At 32.7% G+C, this 18,411-nt stretch overlaps 1 protein-coding gene across 1 annotated transcript in view; it reads right to left on the bottom strand.

The window, feature by feature from the left end:
- The window catches only part of LOC148300369 (diacylglycerol kinase eta-like), a gene marked incomplete at its 5' end in the record, with an annotated part of 48,236 nt that overhangs the window by 15,899 nt on the left and 13,926 nt on the right, over positions 1-18,411 (bottom strand). Inside the window, 5 exons of the mRNA XM_088274889.1 lie at positions 1,007-1,130; positions 4,361-4,506; positions 5,667-5,866; positions 6,669-6,871; positions 7,692-7,783. Of these exons, the coding sequence (XP_088131015.1) occupies positions 1,007-1,130; positions 4,361-4,506; positions 5,667-5,866; positions 6,669-6,871; positions 7,692-7,783 (765 nt within the window). The remainder of the gene's footprint in view (positions 1-1,006; positions 1,131-4,360; positions 4,507-5,666; positions 5,867-6,668; positions 6,872-7,691; positions 7,784-18,411) is intronic.

The following is an 18,411-nucleotide window of genomic DNA, read 5'->3' as shown; positions in this document are numbered from 1 at the left end:
CCTAACTAATTGGTGATGAATGTATTCCGGATAAGAAAAAAACGGATAATCGAATGAAATCATATTGACAAGGAAAGACAAGTACATTCAATATCAATCAACCATTTTTATTAATCTGGACTTACAAATAGTTTCAATGTTAAATTATTTTCAATAAAATAAACAGTTTTAATTAGTTGAATTGCTAAACTGGCAGTACGCGACGGAGTCCTGGTTTCAACTCTTATGTATGGAAGCGAAGCATGGAGTTGGAAAAAGAAGGATGAAAGAAGACTGAATGCAGTCAAAATGCTCTTTTGAAGATAAGGCTAGAAGGAGAAGAAGAATATGGTATCTCATATCGCTCACTCCTTTCAACAACGTCATATATCAAAAAACTTGATTTTTCAGAAGTTTGATAATATAATAAAATGAATTAAAAATAAATATCAAGCCACTTATTGAACTTTTTACTGTGCAACAGATGTTTTGAGGTAAAACCTGAATGTTTTTTCTCCATTTGAAAAATACTCAGTATATTTAAAAAAATAATTAAACAATACCTTTTCTTCAAAATGCAAAAATAACATTTTCTTGCCCTGTAGCGGGTAAATATTAAGTTAAAAATATGCCGCTTTTGCTGGGATATAGTACATTTTCTGGGCATTCCGAAAACTTAACAACTTAAAATCGACGATTTTTGATATATGACGTCGTTGAAAAGAGTGAGTTTACCAAGTAAAACTTACATTTAAAAAGTTTCTAAGAAAACCTGAATGTATTTTCTCCATTTGAAAAATATTGAGTATATTTGAAAAAATAATCAAACAATATCTTTTCTTCAAAATGCAAAAACAACACTTTCTGCCCTGTAGAGGGTAAATATTAAATTTAAAATATGCCGCTTTTGCTGGGATATAGTATATTTTCAGGCCATTCCGAAAACATGCACAACTGAAAATTGACGATTTTTTATATATATGACGTTGTTGAAAGGAGTGAGCGATATGTAAGAAGGAAAACTCACCAAGTTGATGGAGTCCAAGTGTGCGTAGATGGTTTCCTCTATCACCAGCTGTCTTCCGCCTCCTTCCTTGGTTTCCGGTCCAGTGGTAGTAGGCAGAGGTCGTTCGAACGCCATGATACTCCACCTAAAGCACAGTGACATTAAGTTTTGTTGTTGCTTTTTGTCCGCCTCTGTGGTGCAATGGTTAACGTGTTTGGAGGTCCCGGGCTCGATTCCCAGGAGTGGGGTGAAAATAAATATGACTGATTTTAAACTCTAATATTCATATAATATTACCTTGGAATATTATGTAAACTTCTTGATAAATCTAAAATTCTTGGTACAAGAAGCGCAGGGGTGATCACTTTGCCTTCTATATATAATATATGAACGAATATTGAAAAATTGTTCTTGAATCACTAGAACTTCACTAGAGACCTATTGGTGAGATGAAAAGAAGCTTTTTATTGAGCAGAAACTCTTTTATGAAAAATAACTCCTGTAATTTGAGATAATCCAGATTTGTGAACAAGTATTTGGACACACTCAAAATGCTGTCATTCTCTTGTTATCCATTCACTCCACATGTCCATTAATTTAACATTATTAATTATTTTTTGACATCTCATCAAAGATGAAAAAGAATATGGAAGTCTGGGCATTTACGGGGCTGACGACCGTCATAGGCTGGTTTAAGTGATCACTTTACACACGTGTAACATTCACCAATTATACCCATTATTGACAACCACACTACTCAAATTCTTGGAAGTTCTTTATATATGAACCAATTTAGAAACCTTGTTCTTGAATCACTAGAACTTCACTAGAGACATCTATTGGTGAGATGATTCTTTACATAAATATAAATGTAAATGCCCCGTAAATGCCCAGACTTCCATATTCTTCTTCATCTTTGATGAGATGTCAAAAAATAATATGAAAATAACTCCTGTAATTGGAGATAATCCAGATTTTGTGAACAAGTATTTGGACACACTCAAAATGTTGTAAACATTATTAATAATAAAAAGTTAATTTAATAAGGAAAAGTGTTATATTTTTGGGACTTTACTACCCTCATACATGCAAACATACCCGTAAACATTCAGGATTGTATGTAGGATAGAACAGAAACGTGTTAGATGTACCTCCTTACATTATCTACAATGGTTCGGAAATGGAAACTGTAATAAAATTTTCCTCTCGATTGTAAAATAAAGGACAATTCCCCAGTCAGAATATATTGTATTTTGGTTCATTTATTACAACTCATGTTGCCCACTTTTATTTTACGTGTTACCTTTCATTTAACCTTTTCCTACCGATGCTAAAATAAAAACGCGCGCCCCGGTGTTGGGTAGTCACTATACAATAATAAATAAATAGATTTTAAATCGGAAAAATACAGATATTTATAGATAATCCCTTTAATTAACTATAAATGAAGTCAAAAATTAAAATAATTTAGATTTATTTGCTGAAAACATTAAAAAACCATCTGGCAACGCTCACGGAAAAAGCATAGGTCCACTCTTGTCGAAAGCCCAAAAGCGACTGCCGACTGCCGCTACCCCACTAACCGCTAGCCAAAGAACATTAAGCTTTGAGCTCCTCACACTTGCACAGTACAATTATGCAGGAGTGTGATGCTATTTGTACTATCGCGGTTCCCGCACATTCTTCACGCGCTGTTTATCCGCGAATTTGTTTCCGATATTCACAAAATACCTCCGATGTACCCGATAAATTCTGATTATTATTAATATATTTTTTTTTAATCAACCCAGTCATAAATATAATCAAAGGGACAATCCAATCTTGACATGTAAACATTTAAAATTACTGCCGGTACGTGGAATATTGTGGATGAGTATCATCGTTGAACAACAAACTAGACAAAAATATCGAAATCCTTTAGTACACAACCATGATACACGATTTACACACAACGAAGGTTTGATAGTCCCAAGAATTAACAGTAAATATGGGAGTCGAACACTGCAATATATCGTTCTGAACATTTTTAATTTGTTGCCGACGGATGTTAGAGGTCAAAACAAAATATAGAACAAAGACAAAATAAAGGAATGGGTGAATGATCAAGAGTTAATTTTATGAAAATTGTAAAATGTTTATATTCTTAATTTTTCTCTCTTTTTTTGTGTGTATATTATAATATTATGGTTGAAATCGTTAAAAACAATAAAAAATGTATTCAAAAAGAACTCCACCGACAAGATACACAAGGTGGCTTGGTGGGTCTCTGCAAATAAATTGTTTTAAATATGTTTGAAATTGTGATTTGAATAAACGTATACAATTTATGTTAATGATAAAAAAAATCATAAATATGCTATGGAGGAATACCTAAAATCTTAGCCTTGTATTTAATATATTTATAGAGATATTGGTGGTTACTAGAAGTAATGTGTACAAGGTACACAACACCGGGAAGGGAGGGTTAAAAAAATCAAATCGAAACACGTTTTTCGATGATATTTTGATAACACGAACCTGCCTGATATTCAAACCTTTTTTATTATAAATACATTCTTAAAATATTACACAGATTTAATTCCCTAGACAAGAGAACACAAACTTTAAATTTTCAAGTCTGAATATTAACCTCCCCTAAAAAGATAATAACGGACCTCCTTCAGTAACCCCAAAGGATAACTTGAAATAAATATCTTAGTACATTTTAATAACGCTTTATTTGACCCAAAAATAATCTTGCCTCGTTAAAAATAACTGCAAAAGTATAATTCGCTCACTCCTTTCAAGGACGTCATAAATCAAAAATCGTACATTTTCAGTTGTGCGTGTTTTCGGAGTGTCCGGAAAATGCACTATATCCCAGCAAAAGCGGCGTATTTTTAACTTAATATTTACCCGCTACAGGACAGAAAGTGTATTTTTTTGCATTTTGAAGAAAAGGTATTGTTTAATTATTTTTTTAAATATACTAAATATTTTTCAAATGGAGAAAAAACCTTCAGGTTTTACCTAAAAAGATATGTTGCACAGTAAAAATTTCAATAAGTGGCTTGATATTTATTTTTAAAACATTGTATTATATTTTTAAACTTTAAAAACGTTCTCCTGAAAAATCAAGTTTTTTGATTTATGACGTTCTTCAAAGGAGTGAGCGAATTGTGTCGCCTACTTTCAAAATCTGCCAGATCCAATTTTATAAGATTTCATATCAAATACCTTATCGGAATGCCAATTGTGAGTTTTATTGTTTAAAATACTTATGTACTTGAGAATCCTGCTAAAAATTCTTAAAAATATACTTATTAAAAATATAAAAGTTTAGGCAATATATCAAGGCGAGCTAGTATGAAATTAATATTCAAAAGGGTATAATACCTGTCCAGCATCTTGGCTGAGGCTTGCTCGTATCTCTCTAAGAGCAAGGGGAGATGAGCGTCGTCGTCGCAAGCTGCTCCCCATCCCAGCACCCTGGCCAAGTCGTTCCCAGTGCCCAGAGGCAATACAGCCACCTGACACTGCTTCTGTTGAACACAAATGTGTATTTGATCAGGCATTTTTATCGATTGTTGCGCGGTATGATCGATAATACTGAAATTGTCCGGAGCATTCGTCTGCATGTTCCCGATAGTTACTTAGGTAACTGTCTTAGGACAGCGTCGGCATAGATTGTTTCACATTCCTATACACAGGACCAACCTGCCGATGGTTATGCCTGTAGGAAGAGCTACCGCTATGCTGAACAATATCACTAAAATCAATATCCATAAAAAATATACTGGCCAAACGGCGAGAAGTCTAAAAATTAGAATAAGAGAACATCGCCGTGGACTAACAAGTAATTATTTTTTGGAATTTGCAAATCATATCATGGAACCTAACCACTCATTTGACTCTCATACACTTCAATTATTACCCTCTGTTACAAATAAAGGCCAAGACATGAATAATTTAGAAAAATTAGAAATACATAAAAATTTAAATTCACTTAAATTTTTTTTTTTAATTTTCTAATTTTGATACTTGAAAGTGGTCAGGTTAGGAGTCGTAACAATCGGTGGGTATGTATGAGGAGATGCATGAACGTGGAAGAGGCGAAGAATGTTTGCAAGGACAGAGTGGCGCTCTATTCTCTCTGCCTACCCCTGCGGGGAAGCGGCGTGATGGTTAGTTAGTTTTTTTTTAAATTCAGATAAAACGTGAATTAATAATATACTGTTTCATAATACGTCACCGTTGTTATCAATGTTTCCTTTTACTAAAAAATCTTGTTCCTTAACCCCCCCTCCCTTCCCTATTTACTCGGTCTTCATTTCATAAACCACCAAAAGAACATTCCACCGTGCGTAGTTCGTATTATATCCCATACATGGAAGTATTTCACTATCGTGACAATTTCAAGACCCATATAATGGCGTCAAGTACCTAGTAAAGACGTTGGGCCAAGAAAGAGAAGAGTAACAGAAGAACTGAGAAGTTTTCTGATTATTTTTTGTATTGCCTAACTCTAATTTAATAAATATGTTTTATTCTCATTTTCGTTATATCTTGTAAAAAAAAAAATAAATTATAATATACATATATATATTTACACTAAGGCTCTTGGCCTAGAGTTCTTTCTCTGTACCTATATGAAATCTGGTCACAGGGATTGTACTAACATTCATGTTGAGATTGTACTAACATGCATGTTGAGGTTGTCTATCTCGGCCAGCACCCATCCCACGGAGCCGTCGCCGCTGCAGACCAGCACCCGGAAGGGGTCCATGTGCCGGAACAGCTTGAGGCCCGGCGCCGGCCCGCCGCCCGCCGTCAGGTCGAACACCTGCGCCGGGTTCAGCAGCTGCTTGAAGCGCCGCAGGAACTTCACGCCCTGATTGTCACCTGCGAAGGAGGAAATGTTGAATGTAAACTAGATAGCTCCGCGGGGAGTTGTCACAAATTACCGGATTCAAAGGGGCGTTAATTACTAATTACCGGATTCAAAGGGATGTTAATCACTAATTACCGGATTCAAAGGGACTTCAATTACTAATTACCGGATTCAAAGGGGCGTTAATTACTAATTACCTGATTCAAGGTGGCATTGATCACGCATTACCGGATTAAAGGGGGCATTAATCACAAACTACCGGATTCAAGAGCACGTCGTTCACACAATCTAGATTTAAGAGAGCGTTGATTGATTACCGGATTCAAGGGGCGTTAAGAACAACACAAACTACCGGATTCGAGTGGGTATCGATCACGTATTACTGGGCTCATGGAGGCGTTGATCACAAATTATTGGATTCAAGGGGGCGTTGATCAAACATTACTGGATTCAAGATCTATAAACCTTCTATATATGTAATAAGCAAGGTAAATAATAATTCCCATCTGGAAAAAATCCTATGATATCAGCCTATGGTGGTAAGCCCTGTAAATGCCCAGACTCCCACATGTTGACTTGTTAGCTCTAGCTATGTTGAGACATAAATTTGTACTTGTAGTTGGTGCTCAGCCCTCACCACTCTTGGTGTGATTCAATATAACGTCCAATTTGAAATGAGAAACCTGTAAACAACCCTTTGATATCGGCCTATGGTTGTAAGCCTTGTAAATGCCCAGAACCCCTCATGTTGAGTCGCCAGCTCCAGCCATGTTGAGACATGAATCTGTACCACAGTCGACTTCCAGTCCTCACCACTCTTGGAGTTGACGAAGACCAGCAGCGGGCTAGCGTGCGGCGGGCGCTGCGGCCGCCACGCGTCGTCCGCGGACGCGTGCAGCGCGGTGGGCGGCACGAGCGACACGCGCCACGGCGGCAGCGGGCACGGCGCGCGCCAGCCCGGCCGGCACGTGGCGTGCACGGCGGCCCGGCACCACAGGCAGCGCCAGTCCTGCAACCTGGACAGAGACATTTCTAAATGATGATGTTTGATCTAAAGTGCTGCATCGTAAGGGTGTATCTTTGTGTAAAGTACTGCGTTGTGTTATTGTTGTTTTTCAGTATCGCCGTTAGGACTTTGTGCCAGGTTGTGAGTTAGGGTTGTTCTTTATTTTTTATGTCCATCGTTTGTTAGGATTATGATAGCCGTGTATCAAGAAAAAAAATATATGTGTATGTGTGTATATATGTGTATTTTATTAAAATTAAACACTTGAATATACCACTTTAATGAGTTTTATTTTTACTAACGACTAGTTTCGAAAACGACAGATGTTTTCGAAACTAGTCGTAAATAAAAATAAAACTCATTAAAGTGGTATATTCAAGTGTTTAATTTTAATAAAATAATCATGTCATTCCACAAAGTAAATGCCGAATCAATAAATAATATATGTGTATATGTGTATGTGTATATACGTACACATATGAGTCGTTACTTGTGAAAGGGATCCGAAATAGAGTGTCGAAAATGGTTAAGTGGTAATACGATGATTGACCTCTGTTAATGTCTTTGCACTGTTCCGTGGTAGTGTGGTTGTCAATAATGGGTAGAATTGGTGAATGTTACACGTGTGTAAAGCGATCACTTAAACCAGCCTACGACGGTCGTCAGCCCCGTAAATACCCAGACTTCCATATTCTTCTTCATCTTTGATGAGATGTCAAAAAATAATTTGAGAATAATTCCTGTGATTGGAGATAATAAAGATTATGTGAACAAGTATTTGGACACACTCAAAATGTTGAAAATGCAACACAGATCTAAAAAAACCCTACCTTAGTACTGATCCGCAGGTTTTATCACAGATGGCGCACTTCGAAGCCACTGGAAGGTTCCCTTCCATCCATTGGTGAGGCATTGTGATATTCTGCAACAAACAAAAAAACAAATAAATGTATACAAAATTTAAAATAATATTTTAGACTGTCCCTTGTTATTACAAATGATAAATGTTTTCGCCCCAAACAGAAACACGAGAAACCGTCATATATTTTACTGTATTAACAGCCGGACAGTGTCTGGATTAAATACTCTCCCATTTTTTTCCTTGGGGGTCAAGGGATCTTGCATCTCTTATCGCTCACTCCTTTCAAGAACGTCATAAATCAAAAATCGTCAATTTTCAGTTGTGCATGTTTTTGGAATGCCCATAAAATGTACTATATCCCAGCAAAAGCGGCATATTTTTAACTTAATATTTACCCGCTACAGGGCAGAATGTCTTGTTTTTGCATTTTGAAGAAAAGGTATTGTTTAATTATTTTTTTAAATATACTAAATATTTTTCAAATGGAGAAAAAGCATTCAGGTTTTACCTAAAAAGATCTGTTGCACAGTAAAGTTCAATAAGTAGCTTGATATTTATTTTTAATACATTATATTATATTTTTAAACTTTAAAAACGTTCTCCTGAAAAATCAAGTTTTTTGATTTATGACGTTCTTGAAAGGAGTGAGCGTTATGTCAGCGCGACTATGTCAGGTCTATTATGACTTCCCTGTGTTTTACAGCTCACTGCCAAGACCAACATGAGTCATGTAACTCACGACCTGTGTTGGTGGTAGGAGCTTCACCCTCTCGGAGTCCAGTAGAGGTCCTCCGAGGATGTGACTTCGTTTGTGAGCGAGTGCGTCACAACTGTAAAGAATGTGGATTGGCGTTTCGTTATCCTCCATACAAAATCTGCATACTGGGGAGTCATGAAGTCCAATTTTTGTCATCTACTCTCTCATACACCGAATGCAAAACCTCGGCAATGATTTCGCGGACCATATCGATATCTAGAATATGTCACTTCCTAACTATAAAGCTATAATAATTGCAATATTTCAGGCTAATACATAATTCCTTGTTTGTAAAAATGTACTTTACGCTTTTGACATCTCATTAAACGTGAAGAATTAAATAAAAGTCTGGGTATTCACATAGCTTACGACAGTCTTAGCCTTGGTTGAGTGATCACTTTACACACCTGTAACATTCACCAAATTCTACCCACGATTGACAACCACAGGACTCAAATTCTACATATCGCTCACTCCTTTCAACAACGTCATATATAAAAAAATCGAAAATTTTTAGTTGTGCATGTTTTCGGAATGCCTAGAAAATGTACTAAATCCTAGCAAAAGATGCATATTTTTAACTTAATTAATATTTACCCACTACAGGATAGAAAGTGATGTTTTTGCATTTTGAAGAAAAGGTATTGTTTAATTAATTTTTAAATATACTAAATATTTTTCAAATGAAGAAAAAACATTCAGGTTTTACTTAAAAAGATCTGTTGCACAATAAGAAGTTCAATAAGTGGCTTGATATTTATTTTTAATCCATTCTATTATATTTTTAAACTTTAAAAACGATCTCCTGAAAAATCAAGTGTTTTGATTTATGACGTTCTTGAAAGAAGTGAGCGATATGTGTATTAGTTCAATAAGACCAATTCACCAAGCCTAAGACGGTCGTAAGCCCTGTAAATGCCCAGACTTCCATATTCTTCTTTATCTATGTTGAGATGTCAAAAATAATGTAAATATTTAGATGCACTCAAAATATAACGAAGGTTAAAAATGCTTCTGAAAATTGAGGTCGTGACTTTGCGACTGATTACAACATTGGTAAACAAATCGAATCAAACAAAACTGTACCTGACTTGTATTGAGATACATATTTAGATTTCTTTTTATCTTGTTGTAAGTAAATCACCTCGTGTTATCATGGTAAAAATCTCTTTTCAAATTAGCTTGAACATTTTGACAGTTGTGTAAACGATATGAATTTCAAACGAGCTAATGAAGTATGTTACTGTTTAGTAAATCAATGTTTTCATTATTCAAAGTCCCAAAAGTAGAAACTATTTAAAAAAAAAACTGCAATTCTCCAGCTATTTAAGGGTGACAATGACCTATATCTATATAAAAGTTAAAAGTTAAAGAATGTTTGCAAGGACAGAGTGGTGTGGCGTTCGATTCTCTCTGCCTACCCCTGCGGGGAAGCGGTGTGATGGTTAGTTAGTTAGTTAGTTAAAAGTTAACCTTTGAGACATGACTTTACAATACCAAAATGCTTTACCAAATTATTCCAACAGAACTTTAAATATTTGGGAACAAAGTATTTCACTAACCTTCCTACAGACATAAAAAAATTGAAAACTTTAAAATTCAAACGAGCTTATGAAGTAGGTACATAAATATTTTTTTACGTCTACTTTAGATCACCGCTGGAGTAAGACATATTTTGACGAATTTCCCAATATCTTACGTCTTTGACTATTTATTACCTTAGTGTATAATGAACTGGATCACATTATAAAGCATTATTATGACAGGTAGACAGAATTATCATGAGGGAAGAAAGAACAGCTAAACTAATTTACGAGGGGAATGTTGTTGGTGATTAAAGCAGAGGAAGATCGAGAAAAACTTGGCAAGATCGAATATTTTAAATACTACATTTTGAGTGTGTCCAAATACTTGTTCACAAAATCAGGATTATCTCCAATTACAGGAGTTATTTTCATATTATTTTTTGACATCTCATCAAAGATGAAGAAGAATATGGAAGTCTGGGCATTTACGATAATCCATATTTTGTGAACAAGTATTTGGACATACTCAAAATGTTGTGAATAAATTATCTGGTCAAATTATAAGCTTAATAATAAAAATGAAAATGCTATTTTCTGGCATTTCTCATGTGTGTGATTTTAATCCAGGATTCAGACCTCACATACTGATATAAGAGTTTCTGCTTAGGAAAAAGCTTATTTACAACTCACCAATAGATGTCTCTAGTGAAGTTCTAGTGATTCAAGAACAAGGTTTCTAAATTGGTTCACATATATAGAACTTCCAAGAATTTGAGAAGTGTGGTTGTCAATAATGGGTAGAATTGGTGAATGTTACACGTGTGTAAAGTGATCACTCAAACCAGCCTATGACGGTCGTCAGCCCCGTAAATCCCCAGACTTCCATATTCTTCTTCATCTTTGATGAGATGTCAAAAAAAAATTAAATACTTGCAAATAATGCAAAAAACTTGAGAGACCTGAACATATTGTGAACCAGGCGATCGCCATGGATCTTCCTCGAAAGACATTTAGAGGAAGACCAAAGAATTCATGGGTGGTGCAGAAAGATAACACGATTCAAAGGTATGGACTAGGTGACGTTGTCCATGATAGAAGGACCTACAACCTGAAGACGAAGAGAACTGATCCCAACAGTTTACAAAGACGATAAGTTTCAATGGAGCCAGGAAAAATAAGAAATTACAGAATCTCTATACTAAGCGAGTGATACAAGGGTGCGACCCACGGTCGTGAAATGGAAAAATTCGTTTGAATGCGGATGCGATTTTCATGGAATGGATTTCGTGTTTTCTAATGATAATATTTTTCTTTACTTTATCGTGAAAATAACACCGGCTAAGCCGACAACGGTAACTGTTTTCCCGAAAGGAAAATCCGGAGATGGTAGAAAAAGCTTTCATTATTTTGTTTATTGGCGACTATAATAAACAGGTTTTCCAAGATTTTTCCCTTCCACAACATTACATTTTTAATTGATTTTTATGTCTAATACGTTGAGTGTGTCCAAATCTATGTCCACAATTCTGGGTTTGTCCACTCAGGAGTTATTTATTGTGTGGTAAGGTGGTAAAAGATTATCAGTAAAAGATAGCTAGTTATTTCACTTAAAAAGGTTAAAAATAAGTTTCTTCGTAATAAATATATGGTTTGATAAGAAAGAAGTTTTAAAGTTATTGAAAGATAAGAAGTTAAAAAAAAATAAATATCGCTCACCCCTTTCAACAACGTCATAAATAAAAAAAACTTATTTTTTCAGGAGATCGTTTTTAAAGTTTAAAAATATAATACAATGTATTAAAAATAAATATCAAGCCACTTATTGAACTTTTTGGTGTGCAACAGATCTTGTAAGGTAAAACTTGAAGGTTTTTTCTCCATTTGAAAAAAATTAAGTACATATAAAAAAATAATAAAACAAAACCTTTTCTTCAAAATACATTCTGCCTTGTAGCGAGTAAATATTAAGTTCAAAATAGGCCGCTGTTGCTGGGATATAGAACATTTTCTGGGCATTTCGAAAACATGCACAACTGAAAATTGTCGATTTTTGATATATGACGTTGTTGAAAGAAGTGAGCTCAGCTGAAAAAAAAGTCAAATGCTAATGTGTATTAAAAAAAATCGCCAGCGAAGGCACGACCGACCTCATGCGTGGTCGTCCGCGTTCTGAAATTGAATTCTGATGGAAAAATAAACTTTTTCTTAAAATAGACTTTTCTGATTGATCCGTTAATGGATTCGGCAGTTACTTTGCGGTAATATCTAAAAAAAAAACTAACTAACCATCACGCCGCTTCCCCGCAGGGGTAGGCAGAGAAAATAGAGCGCCACACCACTCTGTCCTTGCAAACATTCTTCGCCTCTTCCACGTTCATGCATCTCCTCATACATACCCGCCGATTGTTACGACTCCTAACCTGACCACTTTCAAGTATTTGGCATACCTGATCGAGCCATGTTTTTCTCGGTCTTCCTCTGCTTCTTTTCCCACTAACATTCGCCTCATAAATTTGTTTTACCGTTCTTTCCTCACTCATTCGTTCTACATGTCCAAACCATCTCAACATTCGATGCATTCCGCATCATTTTCAAATGCCGTATACGGTAAAAAGGCCAAATTATGAATAATTAACAAAATTTAGAAATACAAAAAAAAAAATTCTAAAAAAAATTTAATAAATAATATATTATTTCAAAATTCTTCACCGTTGCTTTCCATTTTTCCTTTATTTTCAAACTCCGATACCTTGACTAGCCCCCTCCCTCTAACTTTCCCCTCTCCTTATTTATAGAACAATTATTTATTAAACTTTATAAAATTAAACAACTTTGTTTTAACCACTTTTTTTATAAGTACACTTTAACCGGTTTCGACAAGAACCTTGTCATCATCAGGGTTTGTTAAATTCTAAACTATTAAAATACTCATAGTTAATAACATTCCCTAACCAAAAACTTCTACACACTCCCTACACCATATGAAAATATGATTTAAAAAAAAATGATTATAAATACGTTTTGAAAACTCCTTAATGTTATTTTTACTGACAAACATTCAAAAAAATATTTACTATGTTTTAGTATACATGTTTTGTCCGCCTCCGTAGTGTAAAGGTCAGCACGCTCGGCTACCGTTCTGGAGGACCCGGGTTCGATTCCCAGGGGGGGGGTAAGAAAAAATATGAGTGATTTTTTCACTGTAATATTTATTCAATATTACGCTGGACTGGTACTTGAAGCGGAGGGCTGATCACCTTTCCTTCATGTGTAAACGATCAAGATAACACTGCGTTTATATGACGCAGTGCCCTATGCACCATTGGGGTGCGGATAAGGGTTTTATTATTATTATTATTATACATTTAGATCTGGAAACTTAGCTTCCGAAACTAGCTGTCTTAAATAAACTCAAGTGGTAAAAAAAACAAATGTTATCTATTATAATTTCATAACATATCTTACCACTAAGTAAATGTCGAAAAAATAGATAAAATACCGTATACGGTGTTTGAAAATGATGCGGAATGACCGAGAAAAATTTAATCAAAAATTAAAATTAAACGATTAATAAATTTTAGGGGAATTTTCATGAATTTCCCGGTGAATGGACCATCATTTATACTTTCGCGAGATTCCCTTTCGTTACAGATCTTGATTACTTCATACACTTTGTGAGATAAATTTATACATTCCGCGCGTTTGGAACCGGTGAGACAATAAACTCACAATTTGCGGAGATAAGGAATGAAAAGAAAATTATCATAGCGTGAATTCAACAAACTCACAAGGAAGCCGCGCCTTTTGTAAGGACAAAATTCTGTGTAGGAACACCAAATATACATATCGCTCACTCCTTTCAAGAACGTCATAAATCAAAAATCGTCAATTTTGAGTTGTGCATGTTTTCGCAATGCCCAGAAAATGTACTATATCCCAGCAAAAGTGGCATATTTTCAACTTTATATTTACCCGCTACAGGGCAGAAAGTGTTATTTTTGCATTTTGAAGAAAAGGTATTGTTTAATTATTTTTTTAAATATACTAAATATTTTTCAAATGGAGAAAAAATATTCAGGTTTTACCTAAAAAGATCTATTACACAGTAAAAAGTCAAATAAGTGGCTTGATATTTATTTTTAATACGTTGTATTTTATGTTTGAACTTTAAAAACGTTCTCCTGAAAAATCATTTTTTTTTTATTTATGACGTTCTTGAAAGGAGTGAGCGATATAATATTTGCGAACTTTTAACTAAAGTCTTTTATTTTATATCAAATCCTTTTTTTTAAATCTCTGAATGTTTTTAATAGTTTTATAACATAAATGTGGAATTGTTTAATTTGCTTTTTTTTAACATAACTATTTTTCGTTAATGTAATGTAATGTTTATTATTGTTAATGGAACTATTGTTTATTGTATAATTTTTTTCAAATGTAAGCTGTACAATTCCCGAAAAAATAAAATAAAATAAAATAAAACGGAACATGCCGATAGTGGTCCTGGATGACTAAATTATATTTCACAACATCATGACAAAGTTGTGGATAAAATCTTCTTCAAACCCTTATCCGAACCCTGATGGTGCATAAGGCACTGCATTATATTGTACAAACACAGTGTTATATATATATTATATATATATATATATATATATATATATATATATATATATATATATATATATATATATATATATATATATATATATATATATATATATATATGTATATATATATATATATATATATATATATATATATATATATATATATATAAACATATATATATATATATATATATATATATATATATATAAACATATATATATATTTATATATATATTTATATATATATATATATATACATATATATATGTATATATATATTTATATATATATATATATATATATATATATATATATATATATATATATATATATATATATATATATATATATATAAAAACTCAAATTGAGTGTTTGATAATGTCTTAATAAGAAGAAACGCGTCACACATCATATATGAAAATAAAAGTAGAATTCAATCTTATAACTGTGTTTAATTTTGGACATATAACCCAACAATGAAATTGAAGTATCTTTGTAAATAATAAAAACAAAAATATTTCTCTTTACATTAAAAAAATAAATTCAAAGTAGGTACTCACTTTTATTAATTTTTTTTCCTGAAAATTTAATCTGTTTTTTTTTCAGTCTAGGATCACAAGCGATACTCCCGTTTCCATAAAATTAAACTGCCGCTGAAGTAGCAAATGGTGTGCCATAATAGCGTTCGGGAACAATAAACAAAAGTTGGTTGAAATTTATCTGAAGGCTTACAAAATTAATTGAAAATAATTTCGCCAAAGTGGCATAAGTTAAGGCTCACAATGAGGACTTTCTCAAGGACTTTCGACAAAAGGCATCGTTCAAGAGATGCCTGAACTTATGTTTTCTGTTCGGTTCTATGAGACATTGTGTAGAGGAACCCACTTCCGGGGTCGTGAGATCAAATTAAAAAATATGTAATTCAAGAATAATAAAAAAGTACGTGAAAGAAATCGTAGTAAAATTTAATATTTAAATATTGAAATAATTTTATTATTTATTGATTCGGCATTAACTTTGTGAAATGACATTTTTATAATTTTTTTAAAATAAAACACTTGAATATACCACTTTAATTATATATACGACTAGTTTCAAAAACTTACAGATTTTTTCATCTTCTGGTACAAATTAAAACATAATTTAATTTGTTTACCTATTTCCACCCCCCACAGCTGCTATGTCGTCGGACCATCGTTTTTGAGGTCTTCCGACACTTCTTTTACTCTACTTTACATATATATATATATATATATATATATATATATATATATATATATATATATATATATATATATATATATATATATATATATATATATATATATATATATATATATATATATATATATATATATATATATATATATATATATATATATATATATATATATATATATTTATATATAAATATATATATATATATATATATATATATATATGTACATATATATATATATATATATATATATATATATATATATATATATATATATATATATATATATATATATATATATATATATATATATATATATATATATATATATATATATATATATATATATATATATATATATATATATATATATATTTATATATTTATATATATATATATATATATATATATATATATATATATATATATATATATATATATATATATATATATATATTTATATATACATATATATATATATATATATATATATATATATATATATATATATATATATATATATATATATATATATATATATATATATATATATATATATATATATATATATATATATATATATATATATATATATATATATATATATATATATATATATATATATATATATATATATATATATATATATATATATATATATATATATATATATATATATATATATATATATATATATATATATATATATATATTGTCCGCCTCCGTAATGTAATGGTCAGCACGCTCGGCTACCGTCAAATAAATATTAGTGATTTTTTCACTGTAATATTTATTAAGTGCCCTACGCACCATTGGGGTGCGGATAAGGGTTTTATTATTTATTTTTATTATATATGTATAAATATATATTTCTTAAAATACCATACGAAATCCTGACAGACTAGTGTTTTGTGAAGTACCTACTCAAAAAAAATTCCCCGGACGAAACGTATTACGGTACTAAAAGGAACATTTTCGCGTGAATAATTCATTTTAGAAAATTTCGTTTCTTGGAACCTTGTCATTCTAAGGACACCAGATGCGACATTATAAACCTTTTAGGGAATGACGCTTCTAAAAGAGGGTTCTTAACCCCAGTGGACAAAGACAAATTCAGCGAAATTATATTTTTCATTAAACGTACTAATAGAAGGGGAATAAAATATTATAACACGCCAACCACTGGGCGAGTACTGTAAAAATATTTTTTACAGCTTTACAGTTATGTTTTTCTTTATTTTTAATTTAAAAATACAACAGATAATAATTATTACGTCCTCTTACGTTACAACTATGAATGATACCTCGATTTAAGGCCCAGTATTCGATAAATCGCAACTAATTTTTCTTTAAACCCAGGTAACATTTGATGTAATTGAATTATTTGCTTAAGACGCCATTTTTGTATTGAAAGAAATAAGTTTATTTTCGAAATCATGTTGGAGCGAATGGATAACGAGAGAATGACTAAGAAAATATATGTGACGAATGTAAGCGGGAAAACAGAACGAGGACGACCGAAAAAGACTTGGCACGATCAGATCAATCAGAAACTAAAATCTGATGGTGTCAAAAGTCTGCGTAATTGGAGGGCATGTATGACTAGATGTTTCGATGTGAAGGAGGCAAGGAGTGTATGTCAGGACAGAAGAGTGTGGCGTTCCATCCTTTCTACCTGCGGGGAAACGGCGTGATGTTGGTAGTAGTATATATTTTTTCAATTCAAACCATTATCTGCACCCCAATGATGCATAGGGTACTGCATTATACAAACACAGTGTTATCTTGATCGTTAACACACGAAGAAAAGGTGATCAGCCCTCCGCTTCAGGTGCCAGTCCAGGGTAATATTGAATAAATATTAGAGTGAAAAAATCACTTATATTTATTAAACCCCCCTGGGAATCGAACCCGGGACCTCCAGAACGGTAGCCGAGCATGACTTCCATATTCTACTTCATCTTTGATGAGATGTCAAAAAGTAATATCAAAATAACTCCTGTAATTGGAGATAATCCAGATTTTGTGAACAAATATTTAGACTCACTCACTATCTTAGCACACCATCTACGTCTCTTTCACGTTCATACATATACGCCGATTATTCAGACTCCTGACCTGACTACTTTCAAGTAAGTACATAACTGTATGTGAATGTACAAGATCAATACCATGACATATAGAAAATCCTACTTGCCAACATTTCGTTCACCGTTAATGTGTTTCTCGATGTGGATAAAAAATGAATGAGAAAATATCATACGCGTTCGGTTATTTAAAAGGGTTGGTTTCCTCACAGACCGCCGTCCTACTGCAGCCCTTATTTATTTACGTAGCAGAGCCCCTGACCTTTGGATGTTTTACTTTACGTACCTCTTCTCATTACTATTCACATTGTTTACACAAACATCTTGAATTGGGGAGGCCTGGAAAGACATTCACCGTCTCGTATAAATAAAGATCTGATAAATACATTTATATTAAAAGAAAACTGGGAAGAGGAATGGAGAAAAAATGCTCTGAGCGTATTGGGAAGACTTGTGATATCGTACGAACAAAATTTCATATAACGCGT

Source organism: Brachycentrus maculatus, unplaced genomic scaffold, assembly GCF_059751285.1.
Source record: "Brachycentrus maculatus isolate JH-2025_06_01 unplaced genomic scaffold, ASM5975128v1 h1tg000736l, whole genome shotgun sequence".
NCBI lineage: Eukaryota > Metazoa > Arthropoda > Insecta > Trichoptera > Brachycentridae > Brachycentrus > Brachycentrus maculatus.
Note: the sequence above shows the minus strand (reverse complement) of the source record. Positions and strands in the feature narration are given on the sequence as shown.